This window comes from Chrysochloris asiatica, unplaced genomic scaffold (assembly GCF_000296735.1).
Source record: "Chrysochloris asiatica unplaced genomic scaffold, ChrAsi1.0 scaffold00078, whole genome shotgun sequence".
Lineage (NCBI taxonomy): Eukaryota > Metazoa > Chordata > Mammalia > Afrosoricida > Chrysochloridae > Chrysochloris > Chrysochloris asiatica.
In genome coordinates, this window is record NW_006408596.1 from 5,473,439 (window position 1) to 5,497,700 (window position 24,262).

The 24,262-nt window shown below is 45.3% G+C and overlaps 1 protein-coding gene across 1 annotated transcript in view; it reads left to right on the plus strand.

The window, feature by feature from the left end:
- The window catches only part of CUX2 (cut-like homeobox 2), a 362,552-nt gene that overhangs the window by 335,608 nt on the left and 2,682 nt on the right, over positions 1-24,262 (plus strand). The window contains exons 17-21 of the mRNA XM_006865423.1: positions 7,616-8,415; positions 9,372-9,531; positions 14,950-15,219; positions 20,309-20,497; positions 21,297-21,570. Coding sequence (XP_006865485.1) covers positions 7,616-8,415; positions 9,372-9,531; positions 14,950-15,219; positions 20,309-20,497; positions 21,297-21,570 — 1,693 coding nt within the window. The remainder of the gene's footprint in view (positions 1-7,615; positions 8,416-9,371; positions 9,532-14,949; positions 15,220-20,308; positions 20,498-21,296; positions 21,571-24,262) is intronic.

Below are 24,262 nucleotides of genomic sequence, written 5' to 3' on the forward strand. Positions count from 1 at the left end.
CCTGATAATATGTCCAAAGAATGAGAGATGAAAGTCTTCTTGTGAGCATTCTGGTTACATTTCCTTTCTTTTCTTTTGAGACAAATTTATGTATACAATTTAACATCTTTTCAATATTACCACCCCCAAACTATGGTGCTACAGGATAATGCACTTGACCGCAGTGTCGGTTTGAACTGCAGAGATGATGGTTCAAACCCACCAGCTGTTCTTTGGAAACCTTAGACAGGGTCACTATGAGTCGGAACTGACTCAATGGCACTTAACAACAAACAAATATTTTTCCCTGAGAGTCATCTGGATCTTTTTTTCTGCAAACTTATTTTTTTCTTTATTCCTCTATTTCTAGTCTCTCTTCTAGATCTATTCACACTGCTGCTAAATTGCCCTTTTGTTGTTGTTGTTGTTGTTAGGTGCCATTGAGTCAGTACCAACTCATAACGACATTATGCACAGCAGAACGAAACACTGCCCAGTCCTGGGGCAACCTCACTACTGTTGCCATGCTTGAATCCATCGATGCTGCCACTTGAAAATTGCCCTTTATGATCAATTATTGATAACATTTTTTCAAACTTTTTGTTATGAATTGAGTAAGGGTTTCCAGAGATTATCAGTTTTTGTATTCAGTAAATCATGTACTTGGTTTCACCTTAATGATTGTAATCCCATCCATGTGACAGCAATTTTCCCATTTTTTCCCTGTAGTTCTTACTTCCATTCCATGCTCTTCCCCATCCCATCTCCACTTTGTACTTAGATAAATATCATCCTTTGGATCTTCAATGGTTGACCATTTCATGGTGAGTATACCTTACTAGTGTTGCTTTTCCCCCTATGTTCCTGTCTACTGTTTAGCAGAAAATAGGGTCACGAGTGTCAGTACCATGCTAGATCTGAACAGTGGCCAAGGGCCATCATCTCGGGTTCCTCTAGTCTTTTTCTAACCAGTAAGCCTGATCTTTTTTGTAATTTTGATTTTTGTTCCACATTTTGTCCCACCCTGTCTGGGACCTTCTAGTGTGATCCCTTTCAGAGCATTTGATAGTGGTAGCAGGCACCATTTGATTCTTCTGGTCTCAGAGTCATGGTGACTGATGTTCACATGTTCCATTGGTCCATTCAACTAGTGGACTCCAAGCATCTTCAAATTTTCATCACTCTACTTTGATCCTTCTGCACATGGAGAGACCAATAGTTACACTTTATGTGACCGCTTGTGAGCTTTTAAGGTCCCAGTCAGTACTCACCAAAGTAGGATGTAGAATATTTTTTCTGGGTGATGTTATCTGGTGGTACTTCTTCCCACACAGTTTTGTTTGTTCTTCTGGCACTCTGTGGTACTTTCAATAGTCTTCTCTAACACCATAACTCCAATGCATCAATTTTTTATAATCTTCCTTATTTATTGTCCAACTTGCACATGCTTATGAAGCTATTGATAATACCATGGCTTGGGTCAGACGCGTCTTAGTCCTCAAACTGATAACTTTGCTCTTGAACACTTTAAAGGTCTTGTACAGCAGATTTGCCTAATGCACTATGTTGTTTGATTTCTTGACTGCTGTTTCCATGAGTATTGATTATGGATCTAAGCAAAATGAAGTCTTTGACAATGTCAATCTTTTCTCTATCATGATGTTATTTATTGGTCCAGTTGTAAGGATTTTTGTTTTCTTTACATTAGGCTGCAATCTATACTGAAGACTGTGGTCTTTGATCTTCATCAGTATTTTAAGTCCTCTGTGTTCCAGCAAGCAAGGATACATCATGTGCATATTGCAGGTCAATGAGTCTTTCAATCCTAATACCATGTTCTTCATATAATCCAGCTTTCTGGATTATTTGCTCAGCATGTTGTTGTTAGTGCCATCAAGTTGGTTCCAACTCATAGGATTTCTGAGGCTTTAAGTATTCCCGGGAGCTGAACCCCTCATCTTTCTCCCATGAAGCAGCTGGCAGGCTCAAACCTCAGACCTTGTGATTCTCAGTCCAGTGTTTACAGATTAAATAAATATGGTGAAAGAATACAACCCTGCTGCATACCTTTCCTGATTTTAAATCATTCAGTATACCCTTGTGCTGTTCAAACGACCGCTTCTTGATTTATATACAGGCCCCTCATGAGCACAATTAAGTGTTCAGGAATACTCATTCTTCACAGTGTTATCCATATATTGTCATGATCCACACAGTCAAAATTCTTTCATATTCAATAAAGCACAGGTAAACATCTTGCTGCTATTCTCTGCATTCAGCCAAGATCCATGTTCCATCAGCAATGAGATCCCTCATTCCACGTCCTTTTCTGAATTCAGCTTGAATTTCTGGCATTTCGCTATTGGATCTTTTCTAATAGATTGGCCAAGTAGCTGTCTCCTAAATTTCATGGAATAGATGAGTAAGCATCTCCTGTGCCTTATCTTTTTTCTTTTTCTTTTTCTTTAGAGATAGCAAGGTCTTATTTACACCATTTTACCTGTAGCTGAAGCTCCATAACCGTTTTGTGAAAACATTTTAAAATCTCACAAATGAATCATAAAACCTACTGTGGGCTTTTAAATTCATATGCCTTATCCTTTTGTTGAAAGACTTCAATTTATATTCCGTCAGTTCCTGGAACCTTGTTTTCACCAGTGCCTTCAGTGCGGCTTGGGCTTCTTCGTTTAGTACCGTCAGTTCTTGGTCATGTGATACCTCTTGAAATGATTAGACTATCAATCATTTCTTCTTGGTACAGTGACTCTGTGTACTCCTTCCATCTTCTTTGGATGCTTTCTTCATCATTCAGTATTTTGCCCATAGAATCCTTTAAAATTGCAAGTCAAGGCTTAAAATTTTTCTTCAGTTCTTTCAGCTTGAGAAATTTGTTTTTCTAACTCCAGATCTTTGTACATTTCATTACAATGCTTGACTTTGTCTTCTCAAGCTGCCCTTTGAAAATTTCTGTTCAGCTATTTTCATTCCACATTTCTTTTATTCACTTTAGCATCGTTATGCTATGAGGAAGTTTCAGAGTCTATTCTGACATCCATTTTGGTCTTTTACTTCTTTCCTGTCTTCTTAATGACTTTTTGCTTTCTTCCTATATTTTATTTTTGATGTCATCCCACAACTCGTCTGGTCTTCAGTCCTTAGAGTCTAATGCATCAAATCTCTTGTGGAGGTGGTCTCTAAATTCAGATGGGATATGTTCAAGAACATATTTTGGCTTTCATGGTCTTGTGTTATTTTTCTTCAGCTTCAGCATGAACTTGGATATGAGCAATTGATGGTCTGTTCCACAGTCTGCCCCTGGCCTTGTTTTAGATGATGATATGGAGCTTTTCCACTATCTCTTTCCACAGATGTAGTCAATCTGATTTCTGTGTATTCTATCTGGTGAGGTCCATGTGTCTCTTATGCTGTTTAAAAAAGGTATTTGTAATGAATAAGCCATTGACCTTGCAAAATTCTATCATGCAATCTCCAGCATCGTTTCTATTACCAAGACCATATTTCCCACTACTGATCCTTCCTTTGTTTCCAAACTTTGCGTTCCATTCACCAGTAGTTATCAATACATCTTGATTGCATGTTTGATCAATTTCAGACTGAAGAAGTTGGTACAATTCTTCAATTTCATCATCACTGGTTTTAGAGTTTGGTGTGTAAATTTGGGTAGTAGTGGATATTAACTGGTCTTCCTTGTAGATTTATGGATATTTTCCCTTCACAAACAGCACCATATTTTAACATTGATGGTAATTTTTTTTTTTTTTTTACAGTAAAAGCAACACCATTCCTTTTGAATTTATCATTCCCAGAATAGTAAGCCATTTGATTGTCAAATTCAAAATGGCCCATACCAGTCCATTTCAGCTCACTAATTCCTAGAGTATTGATCTTTATGTGTTCCATTCCCTTTTTGACAAACTTCCAATTTTCCTAGATTCATACTTCGTACATTCCAAGTTCTGATTATTAATGGATGTTTGCAGCTGTTTCCCCTCATTTTGAGTTGTGCCCCATCAGCCAATGAAGGTCCTGAAAGCTTTACTCCATTCACATCGTCATGGTCTACTCTACTTTGAGAAGGCAGCTTTTCCCCAGTCTTACTTCAAGTGTCTTCCAACTGGAGGGGCTCATTTTCTAGCACTGTATCTGACAGTGTTCCACTGCTATTCCTAAGGGTTTCAGTGGCTTAATATTCAGAAATAGCCAGCCTTTCCTTTTTTCTAGTCGGTCTTACTCTGGAAGCTCCATTGAACCCTGCCCATCGTGGGTGAGCCTGCTGGTATTTAAAATACCAGTGGCATAACTGTTAGCATCATAGCAACTCACAAGCCACCACAGTATGACAAACTGACAGACTAGTGGTGGGTGTCTTAAATAGCACAGATTTATTCTCTTGCCACTCTGAAGTCATAAGTCTGCAATCAATCTCACTGGGTAAAGTCAAAGTAGAGTAGGGCTGGTTCCTTCCAGAAGCTCTAGGAGAGACTGGTTCCTTGTTTTTCTTGGTTTCTAGGGGTTGCCCACATTTCTTGGCTTGTAGCTGCTTCATCTTTAAAACCAGCAGCATAGATAGCATCTTCTGCTCTCTGCCTGCACCCTTTCTCCTCCCCCACCACTCTGCCTCTGTGGTCACATCTCAAGATCCATTTCACATCCAAATGGGGACCATACTGGCTCTCCTCTCACGCCTCTGTGGGGATCACATGTGATCAGGCCCAGCACGTCCTCAGCCGGAGACCATCATTACTGCTTCTTGGTTGCACAGCTGTGCTGTACTAGACGCTTTTCTGCTGACATGGCTGTCCCTCCTACTGGTCTCGTGACTTCTTGAAGCCAGAAACCAATCACATCACTGCCCTCAGCACAGAGCTTGACTGCCCACTGGGCTGCCACAGGCAGCATCACCACTCCATTTCATAGTGTCTGTTACCCCTTAGTGAGTGTCCAAAACAGTGTCTGATGCCCAAGCTGCCTTAGCTGGTGGCTGAGGTTCACCAGGGAGTTTCCCAGCACCCTCCACACCCCCTAGGAAACCTCAGTGTCCCAGCTTTAGTCCTGGCAGCAGTGGATGGAGGTGTAACCTGCTAGCAGCCTGCACTGCCCCACCCTATCTAGTCCGCGGAGCCCTGCTCCTGTAGGGAGAGAGACACAATCATTCAGTAAACATTTATTAGGCACCTGCTGTGTACTAGGCATGGAATACCGGGGTGTGATGGAGACATGATGATGTGGGGGAAAGTACCATGGGGAACCGGCTAGTTGAACTAGACTGAGATTCCTGTGCTCACCATTACCCAGAGCCAGAAGTCTAACACCCCGTACAGTGCGCTCCACCTGGAGCTTAGAAACAGGCGGCAGGGAAATTCAATAGGCAGCAGCATCACAGCAGAGGAAAGCTTGTCATAAGCAGGCCAGATAGTGAGTTTACAGTGAGGATCGCTGGACACTCCATGCCCAGCAAGAGGGGAAATGTCAAGGTTATTCCCCACACCCTGAACCAAAGCAGCCACCAAGGAAATGAGCGTGGCTGGCTGCTCACTTGGAAATTCTATTGCTAGGAACTGAAGGAAACACCCAGGTCAGATTTAAATACAGCATATTCCTTTATTCTCATTTATAGTAATGACAAACTAGAAACCACCTGTGTGTCTGGCCATTGGGGATTACGTAACTAAAGCAGAGAATACCCCTTTAGTAGACTATGCAGCCATTAAATAAAAGTGGACAAGCTTTTAATGTTAATTCAACACGAGCATTTTTTTTTCTAAATAAAGACAAACCAGGCTACACTCAGGATGTGGAGTATGATCAGACCACATACATGGAGTAAAGAAAACCGACTAGACGGAAATTCATGAGACTCGTTTTGTGTTGGAAGAAGTACATTCAGAATGCTCCTTGGAAGCCAGGATGATGAAACTTCATCTGTCATGCTTCAGACATGTTATCAGTAGGGACCAGCCCCTGGAGCAGGACATCATGGTGGTAAAGTAGAGGGTCAGCGAAAAAGAGGAAGACCCCCAAGGAGATGGTTTGGCAAAATGGCAGTAGCAGTGGGCTCAAGCATAGCAATGATTGTGAGGTTGGTACAGGACCAGGCGGCGTTGTCCTTCTGATGTACAACTAGGATGATATAGTCAGAACATAACTCGATGGTACCTCACAACATCAACAATTCAGGTGTTGGCCTCAGGAAGAGGGATTAGGTGGGGATTTCTTTGCATCTTAATTTTTTAATTTTCTAGTTCATCACAGTACTATTATTACTTTTTTTATTGAGGTAAAATTCACATAACATAAAATTAAGCCATATTGAATTGTGTCCTTTTGTAGCATTTATTCCATTTACCACATTATGCAACCTTCACCTCTGTCTAGTTCCAGAGCAGTTTCCTCCCTCAAAAAGGAGAGCTCTTACCTGTTAGCAGTGACTTCCCATCCTCCCCACCTTCCCCTTCTGAGTCCCTGGCAACCACTAATCTCCTCTCTGTCTCTATGGGCTTACGTATTCTGGATATTTTGTATAAATAGAATCCTATACATGTAACCTTTGGTGTCTGGCTTCTTTCACTCAGCATCCTGTTTTAGAGGGCTCAGCCCGTTGCAGCATGCCTCAGGACTTCATTCTTTTCAATAGTTGAATAGTATTCCATGATTGTATTACTTTTTTAATTGGGAAAAAACATTAAAAATTATAGTGATGGGCTTGAGAGTTCACCAGGATGGAGATTATTTGAAGAAATCATGGAGAAAGGGTTACTGTAATCGAGGTTGGTCCTGGGATGGGGAGACCCCAGCGTGTGGCAGGCCCCTCAGACAGCAGAGGGATACATGTACTTTTGTTAACATGTAAATTGTTTATATGCGCTTAGTTAATCATCATTCTGCAGAGCCCCGATCAATCAACCCCTGATCTATAACATTCTCTCGTGTTGCTCCCTGCATGTTCAGACATTCAGCTCACCTGATGAGTCTCTGTGAATCCACTGCCCAACCCAGGAGCTACAAAATTAGAAGAACTTACTTTTTGGTATTTTACCCCCTCTTCCTGCTCCTGCCTCCTCTCTTCCCATATTAATTTTGTTCTATCAATCTTTGCTGTTGGCCTTTTTTTTAAAACAACAATTTTTACTAGGAATTTGTGTTTGATTTCAAGCTTCCTAGAATGTCTTCTATTCTGCATGTTATCCTCTGAGACTCAGTGTGAGCTTATGAAAATTCACCTGTGGTTTTTTGCACGTGGCCTCCTTTTCCACTGCTGTGTGGTGGTTCCATTGTGTGGCCATCGATGGTCTTACCAATGGGCCACTACTTTCCTTTTATACTGAATGAAAGAATGTTTTATGTACTATGAACATTTGTGATCATGTTTTTTTAATCTTATGTTATTCCTGGGAGCACTTTCTCCACATCTTCTAAAATCTCTTCATCAACCTGATTTTTTATGGCTGCCTAGTAGTTCACCATATAGTTTGATGATCATTTGCTAACCAATCCCCAATTGTTGGACAGAGTTGCCGCCAGTGTTTTTCTGATGACAATTACAATGCTAAGAACTTGTCATACCTCAAGCTCCGACCTGGCAGTGGGTCCCAGCCGCCCTGTTATCTGCCCACAGGTGAGCCCAAGAACTCGGCCATTCCACTGAGCATTGCCAATGGCACTGCTTCTGCCAGCACCTCGGAAGATGCCATCAAGAACATTCTGGAGCAAGCACGCCGAGAGATGCAAGCCCAGCAGCAAGCCTTGCTGGAGATGGAGGCAGGTCCCCGGGGCCATTCAGTGCCTCCTTCACCCCCGGAACGGCCCTCAGTGACGGCCGTGAGCCAGAACGGGGCCCCAGCCTACGTCAAGCAGGAGGAGACCGGCGGTGGAGGTGGTGGTGTGTGTAGCAGCGGGACGAGCAGCAGCGCCACGCAGACGTCCCTTACAGTCCTGTCCCCCGCCGCCTTCGTGCAGAGCATCATCCGAAAGGTCAAGTCAGAGATCGGCGATGCCGGCTACTTCGACCACCACTGGGCCTCAGACCGTGGTCTGCTCAGCCGCCCCTATGCCTCTGTGTCGCCCTCGCTCTCCTCTTCCTCCTCCAGCTACTCCGGCCAGCCCAACGGACGGGCCTGGCCCCGTGGGGACGAGGCCCCCACAGCCACTGAAGACGAGGCGGCCGGAGGAGAGGATGAGCCCCCCAGGGTGGGAGAACTGAAGGCTGAGGGGGGTGTCCCCGAGGCAAGCAGCGGCGGGCGATTGGCCTACTACCCAGCATATGTACCCCGCACCCTGAAGCCCACCGTGCCTCCCCTGACCCCTGAGCAGTACGAGCTCTACATGTACCGTGAGGTGGACACGCTGGAGCTGACACGCCAGGTCAAGGAGAAGCTCGCCAAGAATGGAATCTGCCAGAGGATCTTTGGGGAGAAGGTGCGGACAGTGGGGAGTCCTGAGAGGCACAGGGAGCCACAGGACCCCAAGCAAGGAGTCCTCCAGAGGGCATTTCCACCCCCACCCCTAGTGACTGAGACAACAGGGGTCTGGAAAGCAGTGTGTGAGAGTGAGGATAGGGCAAAAGTAGGACCTGAAGTCAGCTCTGTGTGAGCCCAAAAGCCCAAGCCCGCTTTCTGGCTTCCTGTGATTCCCAATAGTCGGGGGCAGAAAGCCTCATCTTTCTCACCCGGAGCCACTGGTGAGCTCCAACCACCAACCTTGTGGTTTGCACACAGTCCAGTGCTTATGGTATGAAGCCACCACACTCCCTTCCCAGTGGGTTGTTGTTGTTATGTGCCGTGGAGTCGGTTCCGACTCATAGCAACCCTGTACAGTGTTTCTGAGGGTGTAAATCCTTATGGGAGCAAAAGCCTCATCTTTCTCCTACGGAACAGCTGGTAGTTTCAAACTGCTAACCTTGCGGTTCACAGCCCGATTCGTAACCACTAAGCTACCAGCGGGTATGAGGATGAAAATAGCAAGATGCTTATATCAGGCTTGGTAAATAGTCACTTATTTCCCTCCCTTGACCTTCCAAACCTCCCAGGATCAGCCACCAAAGGGTGGGGCGGAGTGCATCCTCGTTGGTGGGCACACCTGCAGTCCTAGTTGTTAAATAGTTTCTATCACGTCTTCTCTAAGCCAAGAGAGCTTCACCGAGAAGCTACATCAAGGGGAGACCCTGGAAGGCTGCTTGGAGAAGGGGGCATGTGGGAGTCTTAGAGGCCAGGCAGGTTTTTACATGTAGGGATGGGTACTTAACTGTAAGTACCTGGGACACAAAGGAATTAAAGTGCCCTTGGCCCTCTGAGAAAACCTGTGGGTCTCAGGAGCCTGGAGGGGGGACAGTGTTTCAGCGCCTGCTGACCTACTATGCCTGCCCCCCTCCGCAGGTGCTGGGCCTGTCACAGGGCAGCGTGAGTGACATGTTATCCCGACCGAAGCCTTGGAGCAAGCTGACGCAGAAGGGGCGGGAGCCCTTCATCCGGATGCAGCTGTGGCTGTCAGACCAACTGGGCCAGGCCACAGCCCCGCCAGCCAGCGCCGCCCAGGGTGAGTGCAGCCCACTCAAACCTTCGCAGAGCTCTCGCTCGCCCATCTGTACAGCGGGGCCCTACTCACCACTGCGGAGGTCTGTCCTGGCCACCTAGATACTGGCTTGCCTTGTCCCCCAGAAATCCTTCCCCCACAGTTGAGCGATTTCAGATCTGGTGCGCGAAATCCCGGTATGATGCCTGTAGGTGGCGCCAGAGTGCTCTGAGCCAATGGAGAACGTCCTCAGCACACGAACGCCACCTTCCGGCCGTGGTCAGGAATCGCTAATTAACAGCAGCCTTTGCCTCAGGAGCCATCCGGCAGCCTCAGAATCCTCCAGGCAGGGCTGTGGGCAACCTCTCCCATCCACTCTCACGGGCTGGTGAGGCAACGGAGGCTCAGAGAACTGCCCAGAGTCACAGAGCCTGGCACCATGGGCTGTACTCTCCGTGTGATGAGAGTACTAGAACCCCCCAGGTCACCCCTGGAGTCTTGGTGTGGCGCTGTGGGCTAATACGTCAGACTGCAAAGTCGTTTGAACTGCAAGGTTGGCAGTTCAACCTCACCAGCTGCCCCTTGGAAATCCTTACAGGGTCGCTATGGGTCAGAATCGACTCAACGGCACTCAACAACAACAACAACAACAGGTCACCCCCAGACACTTCTGCACCCACCCCAGCCCGTGCTGGGATGAGGGACCTGGCAGTAAGAACAGGACAGTAGACTTACCCACTGAGATCATAGAACACTGAGGGGAAAGGTCAGGGCAAGAGGTCTCAGTGTGCCCATCTGTAAAGTGGGCAATGTGTTGAGAGATCCAGGATGAACCCATAGCTCAGGCTCACATAAGTGAGTTAGACTGATACGTGGCAACAAAACTGTGTTCCAGAAATACACTGCCCCGTCACAGAAGTGTACATCCGTGTGACGGTGTTTACTTAGAAGGTAGCTCCCATATAGCATATGGTTATGCATGGCCATCTGGTCAGAGCCCAGCATATGGTTTCACATCAACCGGAGCCACTGCCCTCTGGTCTGGGTGGGAAGAGAGGATGGGAGGCTTTAGCTGCTTCTGTTCTGTTTTTCTTTCTTTTAAAACAAAAATATTGATGTGAATAGAGCAATGTGCTCACATCTTTTCCGTTTGGAGGTGGGTTTGGTCGGTTGTAAAGTGGTGGTATGATATGGGTGTTCTGTTTTCCATAATTCCTGTATCTTTGAAATATTTTCTAATTAAAAATTTTAGTTAAAAAAAATCATCTCCATAAGGTTGTTAGAATAGGCCTGATGACACAGAGAGTTAAGCATTAGACTGCTTGATGAAAGATCAGCAGTTTGAACCCAGCAGCCACTCCAAGGGAGACCAATATGGCAGTCAGCGCTACTGTATAGGGAGCACTTCTCTGCCCTAATGAATCGCTCCGAGTCAGAATCCATGGTTTGGTTTTTAGTTTTTAGTTTGGTTACAAAGATGGTTGCCTTGTGTGTATACCTACTATGTGCCTGGCAGAGTGCTTGAAGGGCCAAAGACTCCTCCCCCTCTTTCCCCCTTCTTTCTCTCTTCTCCCAGCCTTGCCTCTTTTCATCCCCTCCTACTCTTCTGTCTTCTCCTCCCCTCCCCCTCTCCTACCCCTGCTTTCCTCCCTCTCTTCCCCATATTGTCTGCTTCTCTCTTATCTTTCCACTGACTTCTCTCTCTCCCCTATTTCTTTCTTGCTATCTGTACTGTCTCTTTCTGTCCTGCCTGTCTCTCTCTCCTTCCATCTCTTTCTCACTTTCTCTCTAGGGTGACCAGGAACTGAGGGTCTGTCAGGACAGGACTGTCAGTGCTAAATCCAGGGGGTCCTGGGCAAACCAAGGAGAGGAGCTGTCACCTCTCCATTTCTCTCCCAGCCCACCCCACCCCCTGCTCATACCCTCTCCAGCCCTTCCTCAGTGAGGTCTTCCTGGTACAGTTGATCTCTAGAGCTTTCAAACATTTTGTTAAAAGCAGTTATCCAAGTCTGAGAAGTCAGACATGGCGATGTTCTGCTAGAGAGAGGTGTGTGAGGGGTGGAAAATTCCCACTAAGTGTCTGGGTCTCTCCAGCTCTCCATCCCACTCGCTCTCTGCCTGAAACCCTGGCCTCCTGTGTGTGTTTCCCTCCTGACCACAGACAGTGTTCCCAGAGGCAGTGACTTCAAAGGCCCTTGGTCCCTTTGCAGCTGACCCCCAGCTCCTCTCCGCAGGGGTGGCCAGGGGCAGCAGAAGAAACAGTGGCTTCCTCACACCCTTAGATGTTGACTGCCTGCCACACAGGACTGAGGTGTCACTACTCAGACCTTTGGATTCGCCTTGTACTTTTCAGAGGTCATCAGAAATCCTGGCAGACTTTTATTCACTAAGTCATCTGACCAGCATCTCTGCGGAGTTGGCCTGCCCTCTGGAGACTCCTAGTCAATGGACAAGAGAACAGTGTTGGCTTTAAGCAGACCTAAGTTCAAGGACTGGCTTTCCTACTTGTCACTGTGTGACCTAGGCCACAGTGTCTTAACCTAAATGAGCCTCAGCTTCCTCAAGGGCTCAGCTCATGCTGGAAGGGCCAGTGGGTAACTTGGCCACCTCAGGAGGAGCACATTCAACTCTCTCATGAAATCCTCCTGATGGCCCCAACGGTAGGCCCTAACATTGCAACCTATCCTTCTTCCAGTGTCTAATCACATGATCCTCATTTCCTCCTAAAGCCTCCGCCGAAGCACATTTAAGGTCCATGTTTCTAGAAACATTCTGCTCATGGCAGGTAAAATCACCCAAATGTCTGTAATGTTACCAACAATCTCTTCAGGCAAAGAGGGTCTTACTATGAAGCACATCACAAATTCCTTGAGATTCTACCCATTACCCAATTCCGAAACCACTTCTACATTTCAGACATTAGAGCAGTATCCCACTTCCCAGCACCAAATTCCGTCTTCATGCTGCTCTAACAGAAATAGAAACCATAGGCCACTTGGGAGTGCAGTGGCACTGTAGGATAAGCACCGAGCTGCGAACCACAAGGTCGCCACTCTAAGGGAGAAAGATGAGGCTCTCTGCTCCCACAAACATCTTCAGACTCAGAAGCCCTGTACGGGGTCAATGAATCCTTGCCAACTTGATGGCACCTAACAATAACAACACGGGCCAGTTCTTTTCTAGATGCACTTTGGGGTCGTCTTTTATTTCCTTGTGATTCCGTGGGGCTAGGTGTAGCAGCACTGGAGACACTCAACTCATCTCTGCCAAGAAATTTGGAAGACAAGTATCTAGCTGACTAAAAGAGATCCATATTTATGCCCATTCCAAAGAGAGGTGACCCAATGGAATGTGGAAATCATCAGACAATGTCTTTGATATCCCGTGTGAGTAGTTTTACTAAAAGTAATACAGAAATGCCTACAATCATATGTTGACAGAGACCTTCCAGAGGCTCAAGATGGATTCAGAAGAGGACATGGAATGAGGGATATCACTGCTGACGTCAGATGGATATTGGCTGAAAGCAGGGAATACCAGGAAGATGTTTACCTGTGCTTTATTGACTACACAAAGCTTTCGATTGTGTGGATCATGACAAGCTATGGACAACATTGCAAAGTATTCTGGAACACTTAATTGTGCCCATGAGGAATCTGCACATAGACCAAGAGGCAGTTGTTCGAACAGAACATGGAAACACTGAATGGTTTAAAATTAAGAAAGGTGTGCGACAGGGTTATATACTTTATTCATACTTATTCAACCTGTATGCTGAGCAAATCATCCGAGAAGCTGCGTTATATGAAGAAAAACATGGCATCAGGATTGGAGAAAGACTCATTAACAACCTGCGATATGCAGATGATACAACCTTGCTTGCTAAAAATGAAGAGGACTTAAAACACTTACTGATGAAGATCAAAGAGCACAGCTTTTGGTATGGATTGCATTTCAATGTAAAGAAAACAAAAATTCTCACCACTGGACCAATAAACAACATTCTTATCAACGGAGAAAATATTGAAGTTGTCAAAGACTTCATTCTTCTTGGATCAACTATCAACACTCACGGAAGCAGCAATCAAGAAATCAAACAACGTATTGTATTAGGCAAATCTGTTGCACAAGACCTTTTTAAAGTATTGAAGAGCAGAGATGTCAGCTTGAGGACTAAGGTGCGCCTGACCCAAGCCATGGTATTTTCAATAACCTCATAAGCATGCGAAAGCTGGACAGTGAATAAGGAAGATCGTAGAAGAATTGATGCCTTTGAGTTGTGGTGTTGGAGGAAGATATTGAAAGTGCCATGGACTGCCAAAAGAACCAACAGATCTGTGTTAGAAGAAGTGCAGCCAGAGTGCTCCTTGGAGGCCAAGATGGCCAAACTTCATCTCTCATACTTCAGACATAGTGTCAGGAGGGATTAGTCACTGGAGAAGGATATCATGTTTGGTAAGGTGGAGGGTCAGAGATAAAGAGGAAGACCCCCCCCCAGCAAGATGGATTGGCCAAGTGGCAGCACCAGTGGGCTCAAGCGTGGCAACAATTGTGAGGCTGGCCCAGGGCCGGGCAGTCTTTCATTCTGTTGTGCATATGGTCGCTATGAGTCAGTACCAATTTGATGGCATCTAACAACAACAACAATGTGTTTTTGGCAGGTGTCTCATAGGAGTGCCGCTGTGTCCTTAGTGCATTGTATCAGCAGGCATAAAGGGGGCATCTGACTTACCAGTGATGGTAACTTTGATCACTTGATTAGGTTGCTATCTGCCAGGTATTGCTGCCGCACTCAGTCTTCTCCCCTCTGTAATTAATAAGATCTCATGTTCGATAAAGCGGAGGGTCAGTGAAAAAGAGGAAGCCTCAGTGAGATGGATTGAAACACAGCCCTGAGTGTGAGAATGGAGCTGTACCGGGCAGGGCTTCATTCTGTTGGACATTGCATTGCTATGAGTTGGAACTGACAACAATTAATAAGTAGTGTAGGAAGATACTTTGAGATTATGCAAACTTCCTGTTCCTCATCAGACTGCGCTGTTTTAGCAGGCATGATGATGATTCCTACCTGAGATATTTTTTAAAGCTATTTATTTTGTTGATGAGAATCTACACAGCAAAACATACAATGCAACCATGTCTACATGTACAATTCAGTGACACTGATTTCATTCTCTGAGTTGGACAACCATTCTTATCCTCCTTTCCTGAGTTCTTCCTCCCCCATGACCATAAACTCATTGCCCCCCTAAATTGTCAGTTTGATCCCATAGAGATAGATTTAAAAGAGCACAGCATTCAACCCCTGCCTACCGTATGATTACAGTAGTTGCAAAACGGGGCATGGCCAATTCTTGGTTCTATCAAAAGAACCTACTTGCCTTCATGTATGTCTATGCTAAATTGTAGTAACCACCCTCTCTGTCTCTTTGTGCCCCACAGCCAGTCCCACTGAACCAAGGTCCTCACCATCCCCTCCCCCTAGCCCCACGGAGCCTGAGAAGAGCTCCCAGGAGCCCTTGAGCCTGTCACTGGAGAGCAGCAAGGAGAACCAGCAGCCGGAGGGCCGTAGTGGCTCCTTACTGGGCGGGAAGATGAATTTGGGCAGCCAGGCCACAGGCGGCATCCAGGAGATTGTGGCCATGTCCCCCGAGCTGGACACATACTCCATCACCAAGAGGGTCAAGGAGGTCCTCACAGACAACAACCTAGGTATGGGGTGATGGGAATCAGAGATGGCCATGGGGAGCTTGTACTTGTCAGTCCTGGAACATCCAGGACCCTCTAGGAAGCACCGGAATCTGATGTGGGTCCCTGAGGCAACAAACTAAAGGGAGGGGGATGCAGGTCAGAGATGACCTGGAATTCTCAGCCCACAGCTTTCAAATTGTTCTCCCAGGAGACTTGAGAAAATCCCAGTGTCCCTAGATTTCCAGCTCTGTCCTCCGTCGGTGCCGAAATCTTCTTTCCCCGTTTGTATCATAAATTCCTCTGAGATTGAGATGCAATCTCGGCTCCCTTCCCAACGACGTATGTCTACCCCAGTGTCGTCATTAGAATTCTCATAATAAGACCTACTCAGTGTTCAAAAGTATCAAAGAGTGCGAAAATAAATACGTTTAAAAATAGTAAAATCCATGCCAAATCTTCCAGTTATACTCCATATTTTAAGTATCTTTGACACTTTCTGAATGTATGCATAAATATATACAAAGGGACTTGAAAAAGTTCATGGGAAAACAGAATTAAAACCTGACAGACAGAGGCAGGGATAAGATTCGTATGATTCAATAATGAGTAATTGTTATCATGACTAATTGTGACTGTCACAATTGTAAAGGTAGAAGTTTTTTAATATAAACAGGGGAGTGGTTAATCTTACAGTCCAGAAACAAAGGACTCTAGGACCATCAAGGGAGAAGAGTTAAACGAAATGCGGGACCTTATCCAGAGAAGCGGCAACACCCGAGATGGAGGCAGAGATGGGGACATGGAGAGGGGGAGCAGCTGAGGACTCTAGATTCATGGGAAGTGAGGGACTAAGAGCTGGCGGCCAGGAGGCAGGCTTGCAGAATGTACCCTTTGGTAGTGTAAATTATTATATGTGGCTGAGTGTTTAAAAAAAAAGCTAAAGTGAATAGAGAGAAACACTGGTAACTGATGGTACATGGAGGGGATTATAATCATTGTAATGAAACAAGGTGTACGATTTGTTGAATGTAAAACTGATGATCTGCCCTGTAAAACTTTTACTTGATCCACAATAAAAACCTTAAAAAAAAACACCTGATAGAATTTTTCTATGAACTTTTTCAAGTCCTTCATATACACCAAAAAATTTTCCCCTTTATAAATGGAAAGAAACCCTCGTGACACTCACCTGCTAACCACGAGGTTAATGGTTCAAGCCTTAGAAATGCAGTGGAGCAGCTTTACTCTGTCCTACAAGGTCACTGACAGATTGCTCATCTATCAATTGTCATACTGTGGTGGCTCCATGTTGCTGTGATGCTGGGAACTCTGCCATCGGTATTCTAAATGCCAACAGGGTCACCCATTGGACAGGTTTCAGTGGCGCTTCCAGACTAAGACTGATGAGGAAGAAGGAAAGACAGACTACTTCTAAATATTTAGCCACTGAAAACCATATAAATATCTGAAGATGAAAACATTAGGAAGAGCAATTGAGCATTTTCATTTATAGTACCAGAAAATGAGCCCCTCAATTTGGAACGCCTTCAAAATATGACTGGTGAAAAACTGCCTCCTTGAAGTAAGGTTGACCCATAATGATATGAGTGAAGCTAAGTTTTTGGGACCTTCATTTCATAATGACATGAATGGAGCTACATTTTCGGGACCCTCATTTGCTGATAGGCCACAATTCAAAATAGCTGCAAAGATCCATTAATAAATGAAACATGGAATGTATGAAGAATGAATCTAGGAAAATTGGAAGTTGTCGAAAATGAAATGGAATGCATAAAGATTGATATTCTAGGCATTAGCTGAAATGGATTGGTGTTGGCCATTTTGAATCCGACAATCATATGGCTTGCTATGCTGAGAATAGCAAAGTCAAGAGGAAATGGAACTGCATTCATTGTCAAAAATAGCATTTCAAAATCTGTCTTGAAGTACAACACTGTCTGTGATAGGATAATAGCTATACAGCTACAAGGAAGGCCAGTTAGTTCTACTAGTATTCAAATTTACACACCAACCACTAAAGCTAATGATGATGAAATTAAAGAATTCTACCAAGGTCTTCAGTCTGAAATTGATCAAACATGCAATCAAGATGCACTGATAATTGCTGGTGATTGGATTGTGAAAGTTAGAAACAAAGAAGGTTAAGTAGCTGGAAAATATGGCCTTGGTGATAGAAATGATGCTGAAGATTTCATGATAGAATTTTGCAAGACCAACAACTTATTCATTGCAAATACCTTTTTTAAACAACATAAAAGGCAACTAGACACATGAACCTCACCAGATGGAATTCACAGGAGTCAAAATGACTGCATCTGTGGAGAGAGACTGGAAAAGTTCAATGTTATCAGCCAGTCAAGACCAGAGGCAGTCTGTGGAGCAGACTAACAATTGCTCATATGCAAGTTTCAGGCTGAAGCTGAAGGAAACTAAGACAAATCTACTGAGCCAAAATATGACCTTGAAAATATCCCACCTGAATTCAGAGACAATCTCAAGAACAGATTTGATGCATTAGTCACTAATAACCAAAGACCTGAAGAATTGTGGGATGACATCAAGAACATCATACAAGAAGAAAGCAAATGTTCATTAAAAAGAGAAAAGAAAGAAAAGACCTAAATGGATGTCTAAAGAGATTCTGAAATTTGCTCTTGAGAAGCTAAACGAAATGATGAAGTAAAAGACCAGAACAGAAAATTTCAAAGGGCAGCTCAAGAAGACAAAGTCAAGTATTATAATGACATGTGCAAAGACCTGGAGTTAAAAACCCTGAAGGGAAGAACACAATCAGAATTTCTCAAGCTGAAAGAACTGAAGAAAAACTTCAAGCCTCTGCTTACAGTATTGAAGGATTCTATGGGCAAAATATAAAATGATGCAGAAAGTACCAAAAGACGATGGACGTATCAGTCAGTTCACAATAAAAACTTACAAAAACAATAGAAGAAGATGGAAGTAATACACAGAGTCACTATACCAAAAAGAAATGGTCAAAGTTCAGCCAATTCAGGAGGTAACATATGATCAAGAACTGATAGTACTGAAGGAAGAAGTCCAAGCTGCACTGAAGACATTGTCAAAAGAAGGTTCCAAGAATTGACAGAATACAAATGGAAATCTTTCAACAAACTGATGCAGCACTAGAGACACTCACTCATCTAGACCAAGAAATTTAGAAGACAGCTACCTGGCCTACCAAATGGAAGAGATCCCTATTTGTGCCCATTCCATAGAGAAGTAGCCAAACAGAATATGGAAATCATTGAACAATATCATTATTATCACATGCAAATAAACTTTGTCGTAAAATAACTTAAAAACTATTGCAACAGTACATTGACAGGAAACTGCCAGAAATTCAAGCCAGATTCAGAAAAGGACATGAAACTAGAGATATCTTTGCTGACGTCAGATGGATCTTGGCTGAAAACAGAGAATCTAAAAAGATGTTTACTTGTGCTTTATTGACTATGCAAAGGCCTTTGACTGTGTGGATCATAACGAACTATGGATAGCATTGTGAAGAATAAGTTGTTCCAGAACTGTTCTTGTGCAAATGAGGAAATAGGCAGTTGTTATAACAGAACAAGGGGATACCAGATAGTTTAAAATTAGGAATGGTGTGCGGCAGAGTTATATCCTTTTACCATACTTAGTCTGAATGCTGAGCAAATAATCAGAAACACTAGATTTTATGAAGAAGAACGTAGCATCAGAATTGGAGGAAGATTTGTTAACTACCTGCAATATGAAGATGATACACCTTTGCTTGCTGGAAGCAAGAGGACTTAAAATATTACTGATGAAGATCAAAGACTACATACAACCTTCAGTTTGAATTGCACCTCAATGTATAGAAAACAGAAATCTTTATAACTGGACCAATAGATAGCATCATAATAAACGGAGAAAATATTGAAGTTGTCGAAGAGTTCATTTTACTTGGATCCACAATCAACACACAGTCAAGAAATCAAGCAATGTATTGCATTAGGGCACATCTGCTACAAAAGACCTCTTTAAAGTGTTCAAGAACAAAGAAATCAGTTTGAGGACTAAGGTTCATCTGACCTGCGCCAGGGTATTTTCAATCACCTCATAAGCATGTGAAAGTTGGACAGTGAATAAGGAAGACTCTAGAAGAATTGACACATTTGAATTATGTTATTGGAGAAGAATATTAAAAGTACCATGAACTGCCAGAAGAACAAGCAAATCTGTGTTAGAAGTACAGCCAAGATAGCCAGACTTCGTCTCATTCTTCAGACATGTTATTAGGAGGTATCAGTCCCTGGAGAAGATCATCAAGTTTGGTAAAGTGGAGAGTCAACAAAATTAGATGAAGACCTCTGAGGAGATGAATCAACACAATGGTGGCAGCAGTGAGCTCAAATGTAACAATGATGAGGCTGATTCAAAGTCATGGAACAACAGGGTTGCTATGAGTTGGAATCAACGCAGTGGCAGTGGGTGTGGTTTGGGTTTCATTTATAAATGAGCAAGCACGCATACTTTACTACAGATTGCTTTGTAAAGTCAGCTATCTTGTTTGGGCATTCTGTCATAGGACGACTATGTCATGTTCATTCATTTCCCTGTTGCTCTGGGACACAGGTGCCCCAAGCTTTTTGCCCAACTGATGGGCACTTTGGTTGTTTCCAATTTCCTGCTGTCTCTAACAAGGTATCTGTGTCTAATGTCATGCCCTTAGGCAAGTACAACTGTAGGCTAATTTCCAGGCAGTGAGTCGCCTAGATCAAAAGAGACACACTTTTAAATTTTGATAGAATCTGTCAAATTAGCCTCTAACGCAGTGAGACAAATTCATACGTGTGAACTTTTGCAGATAATTTCTGGGATTCCCTAAGAGTAAAGAACAGTTGGAAATACATTTTGGGTCTTAATGATCCTAGTCTGCCCTGCAAACCTCTTCTTTTGCAGAAAGGTCCCCTTCAAAGTCACACTGAGCTGAGTGTCCCTGTGTCTCTGGGTTAGTGGAGACAGGCCCATGAACTTCTCACCTGTGTCTCTGATGGGTTTCTCCACCCGGCCTAGGGTAACAGGCTGCCCTCCTCCCTGTCCCCAGGGCAGCGGCTTTTCGGAGAGAGTATCCTGGGCCTGACACAAGGCTCTGTGTCTGACCTGCTGTCCCGGCCCAAACCCTGGCACAAGCTGAGCCTGAAGGGGCGGGAGCCCTTCGTCCGCATGCAGCTGTGGCTTAATGACCCCCATAATGTGGAGAAGCTGAGGGACATGAAGAAGCTGGAGAAGAAAGGTGAGCCTGAACATGGGGCTGGCCTCTGATTGGCCCACTGGAACCAAATCCAGTTGTAGCCCGTAAACCCAGGATCTAGTAGTCTAGACTCAGCTTGCTATTGGACAGTGAGAAACATCAGTTCCCAGAGCAGTTCATGATGAAGGCCAAGGTCCAGCCAGGCCTGAGGGGTTAGGGCTGGAGCTTTATCATCACACAGATCTGTAGTTAAGAAGTTGGCCTGCCTCTTCCTGGCTGTGTGACCTTGGGCAAGTTACTTGCCCTCTCTGTGCCTTGGTCTACTTCATCAGAAAATGAGATGCTAGGACTTCACTTCTTCCATTCCCAGGTACTCTTTATTTCACATCTTAGTTATTCCGGGTTAAAAAGCATCATACAGTTAATGGGCCCATTTAAATTCATATTTTCCTGCCTGTGGAATTGGGTTGTGTTTCCTACAATCCAAGAATGCCCTAATAGCACCCATGTTTTAGTGCTTCCTTAGGAGAAACCCTGCTAAGCCCTTTACATGTTTACATTGGCCGGATCACAGGGCCCCTGGCGCTGGCATTGGCAGAGGGAGCCTCTCAGCAAAGGGCTCAGTAAGACTTGGAAAGAGACTGAGGAAGGAGAAAAGGCAGAAGAGACAAGACTACAGGGATGGGCCTGCACTTTGGCCTTAGGTTTGGGGTTCTGAGAGGGCTGGGGTGATTGAGTGGGGCTCCTTCCGACCTGCCGGGAACCAGAAGGGGGTGCTGTTGAGCAACAACACCGGCTTCCGGTCAGAGGTCCCGCTAACCTCCCTCCTTCTCCGCCCCAGCCTACCTGAAGCGCAGGTATGGGCTCATCAGCACTGGCTCGGACAGCGAGTCCCCAGCCACCCGCTCCGAGTGTGCCAGTCCCTGCCTGCAGCCCCAGGACCTGAGCCTCCTGCAGATCAAGAAGCCACGCGTGGTGCTGGCCCCCGAGGAGAAGGCCGCGCTGAGGAAGGCCTACCAGCTGGAGCCCTACCCCTCCCAGCAGACCATTGAGCTGCTCTCCTTCCAGCTGAACCTCAAGACCAACACGGTCATCAACTGGTTCCACAACTACAGGTGGGAGCTGGGGGGCAGGGCTGGACCGGACCCCTGTCCCCATCCCAGGGCCTGGAGGGGTTCTGGCACGTGCTAGGCGAGGGAAGGTGGGCATGTGGTATGTGTCTTTAGATTCAAGTCTAATGGCACATGGCTGTGAAGCCCAGCACCAGCATGTCCAGTGGTAGGACCCGGGCAAGTCTTAACTCCTCAAGCCTCAGACTTCATACTTGTAAAATAGGGACAATAGCTTCATAATATTGTTCTGTGCATCTGATGGAGTGACATAAAATACCCGGCACATAGAAAGTGATAGCTATTGAATTTATTATTGTTGTTATTTCACCCAGCATGCTCTGTGTCTGCCTCTAAGAAGGCATGGGGAGATGCTATTTGGGGTACAAGCCTGAAGAGTGATAAGTATCCACAGAGCTTCTGGGTAGAGCCCTGATAGGGAAACTCCGCTAGCTCCCTCTTCAGGCTCCACCCACCTTGGGGAGAAAGTGTGTCCTCTGCTATGCCTCTTTCTCCCCTGAGACCTTCCTCTCTCCAGCCCCTCCTCTGGGGGTTGCTGGTCTACAGAAGTTGGGCTTCCGGGGCTGGTGGGTACAGGCAGGCACTGCCCAACGAGATGTAACAAGCTTCCCAGGCCTGATGACGAGATCCTTGAGGAGAAAGTTTGAAGGGGGAGATTTCAGGAGCTGGTGCTATGGGTTAATTCACTAGGCTTGAACCGCAAGATTGGCAGTTCAAGCTCACCAGTCACTGCTTGGAAACTACATACAGGGCCACTATGGGTCGGAACTGACTCGATGGCACTTAACAACAACAGTCTGAGGCAGAAGCTTCCCTGGTGACACAGTGATTAACCAGTGCTAACTGAACCCACCAGCCACTGCACGGGAGAAAGACGGGACAGTCTGCTTCCGGAAAGGATCACAGCCTTGGGAGTGTGTGGAACAGTTCTCCTCTGTCCTGCAGGCTCACTACAAGTCCAAACAGACTCAGCAACACTAGGTTCACTTCGGTTTCTGAGGCAGGATCCTTCCCTACTTTCTCATTCTCTTCCCCTTTCCCTCTCCCCGATTCCTTAGCAGCAAAGTGTTTCTAGTGCCCATGTAGTGCCAGAGAGGAGAGTGCATCCATCCCTTCTACAGACAGAGAGAAGGTCCTTTGATCTGAAGGGAGAAGAGGAAGGCGACAACTGGAAGAGGGAAGCACTCCAAGTCTCCTCTCCCCTTAGCCTGAGCTTCAGTATCACACAGACCTTAGTCCTAGAACCATCTTGGCCATATGACCTTGGACAAATTACATTATTTCTCTGAGTCTCATTCCTATTTTACAGATGAGAAATCTAAACCAACCCCAGAATGCTAAATCACTTTGGGTGTAAACACATTGTGTCAGATAAGAGCAGATGACATGGGCCCTTAGAGCCTTCCCACCTCCTCCTTCCCTCCCTGGGAGACATGAGGACGCCTTTCCCCACTCGTTTCCCACAGGAACTGAGCATCCATTATTATCCAACATCATCATTCAATACTCGTATTTCCTGAGTGAACATACACAGTGGTACATGGTCGAGAGTTAGAGGGGCTCAAAGACAGCCTCCAGGCCCTTGAGGGGCTTACAATTATGCATCAGCTAATTTCACTGCCACCAAGAAGTACTGTAAAGCAGAAAAGAACCAGGGGCCAAGGGAATAGGGAATTCATCCTGGGGAAGACTTTATGGAGGAGGTGGCATTTAAGCTGGGTTTGGAAAATGAATAGTGGTTTGTACCAAGGAGCTGAAGGAATTCCACTTCTATATGAAATCATTCTCCAAGAGAAGAATGCATTCATGAATTCAGTAAATGTTTACTAAGTACATATTCTTTCATTTGTCTGACTTGCTTGCTCTTTGCTGTACTCTCAGGTAGAATCCTGGTGTGGCGTTGTGGGTTAACGTGTGGTGCAAAGTTGGTTTGAACCACAAGGTTGGCAGCTCCTCGGAAACCCTATGTAGGATCGCTATGGTTGGAATTGACTCGGTAGCACTTAACAACCACATACTCCCAGGCACCATGGTACAAACTAAAACAACTGCGACAGGGTCGATTCCAGCTCATGGAGACCCTATAAAACAGCAGAACTACTCCATGGGGTTTCGCAGACTGTCTCACAGTTTTCCCATGGAGTGGCTGGTGGGTTTGAACCACTGACCTTGCAGTTAGCAGCCCAGTGCCTAACCCACTGCACCACCAGGCCTCCTTAGGCACCATGATGGGTCTGGGAATGCAGCAAAGAACAAGGTATACAAAGTCTTTACCCTTAGCACCTCTGACAAAGCAGCAGGCCAGCTCTAGAGCAGAGAAGCACTCACCTTAATATATATTTTTACAGACTTCAGTGACCTCTGCAAAGGTGATCAACAGAAGGAAAAAGACAAGAAACCTCTGCCTCAGATTTGAGATGAGAGTCAAAGATTGAAGGGGGAGAAAAAAGGCTGACTTGTTCTAAAGTGTGAATGACTGTTGGCCTCACATGTGACCCCTCCCATTCGTATTTTAACAAAGATCCCATTCGGGACCTACAGTTTGGAAGTTCTAATGGGAGAGCTTCAGGCACTGGGTCATCCTGAAGACCTGAAGCCCTCTCAGCTCCCACCCACAAGTTCTTCTGAAGGGGGCTGAAGGAGATGGCAGAGCCCCCCCTAGCAGGTAGATAAGACC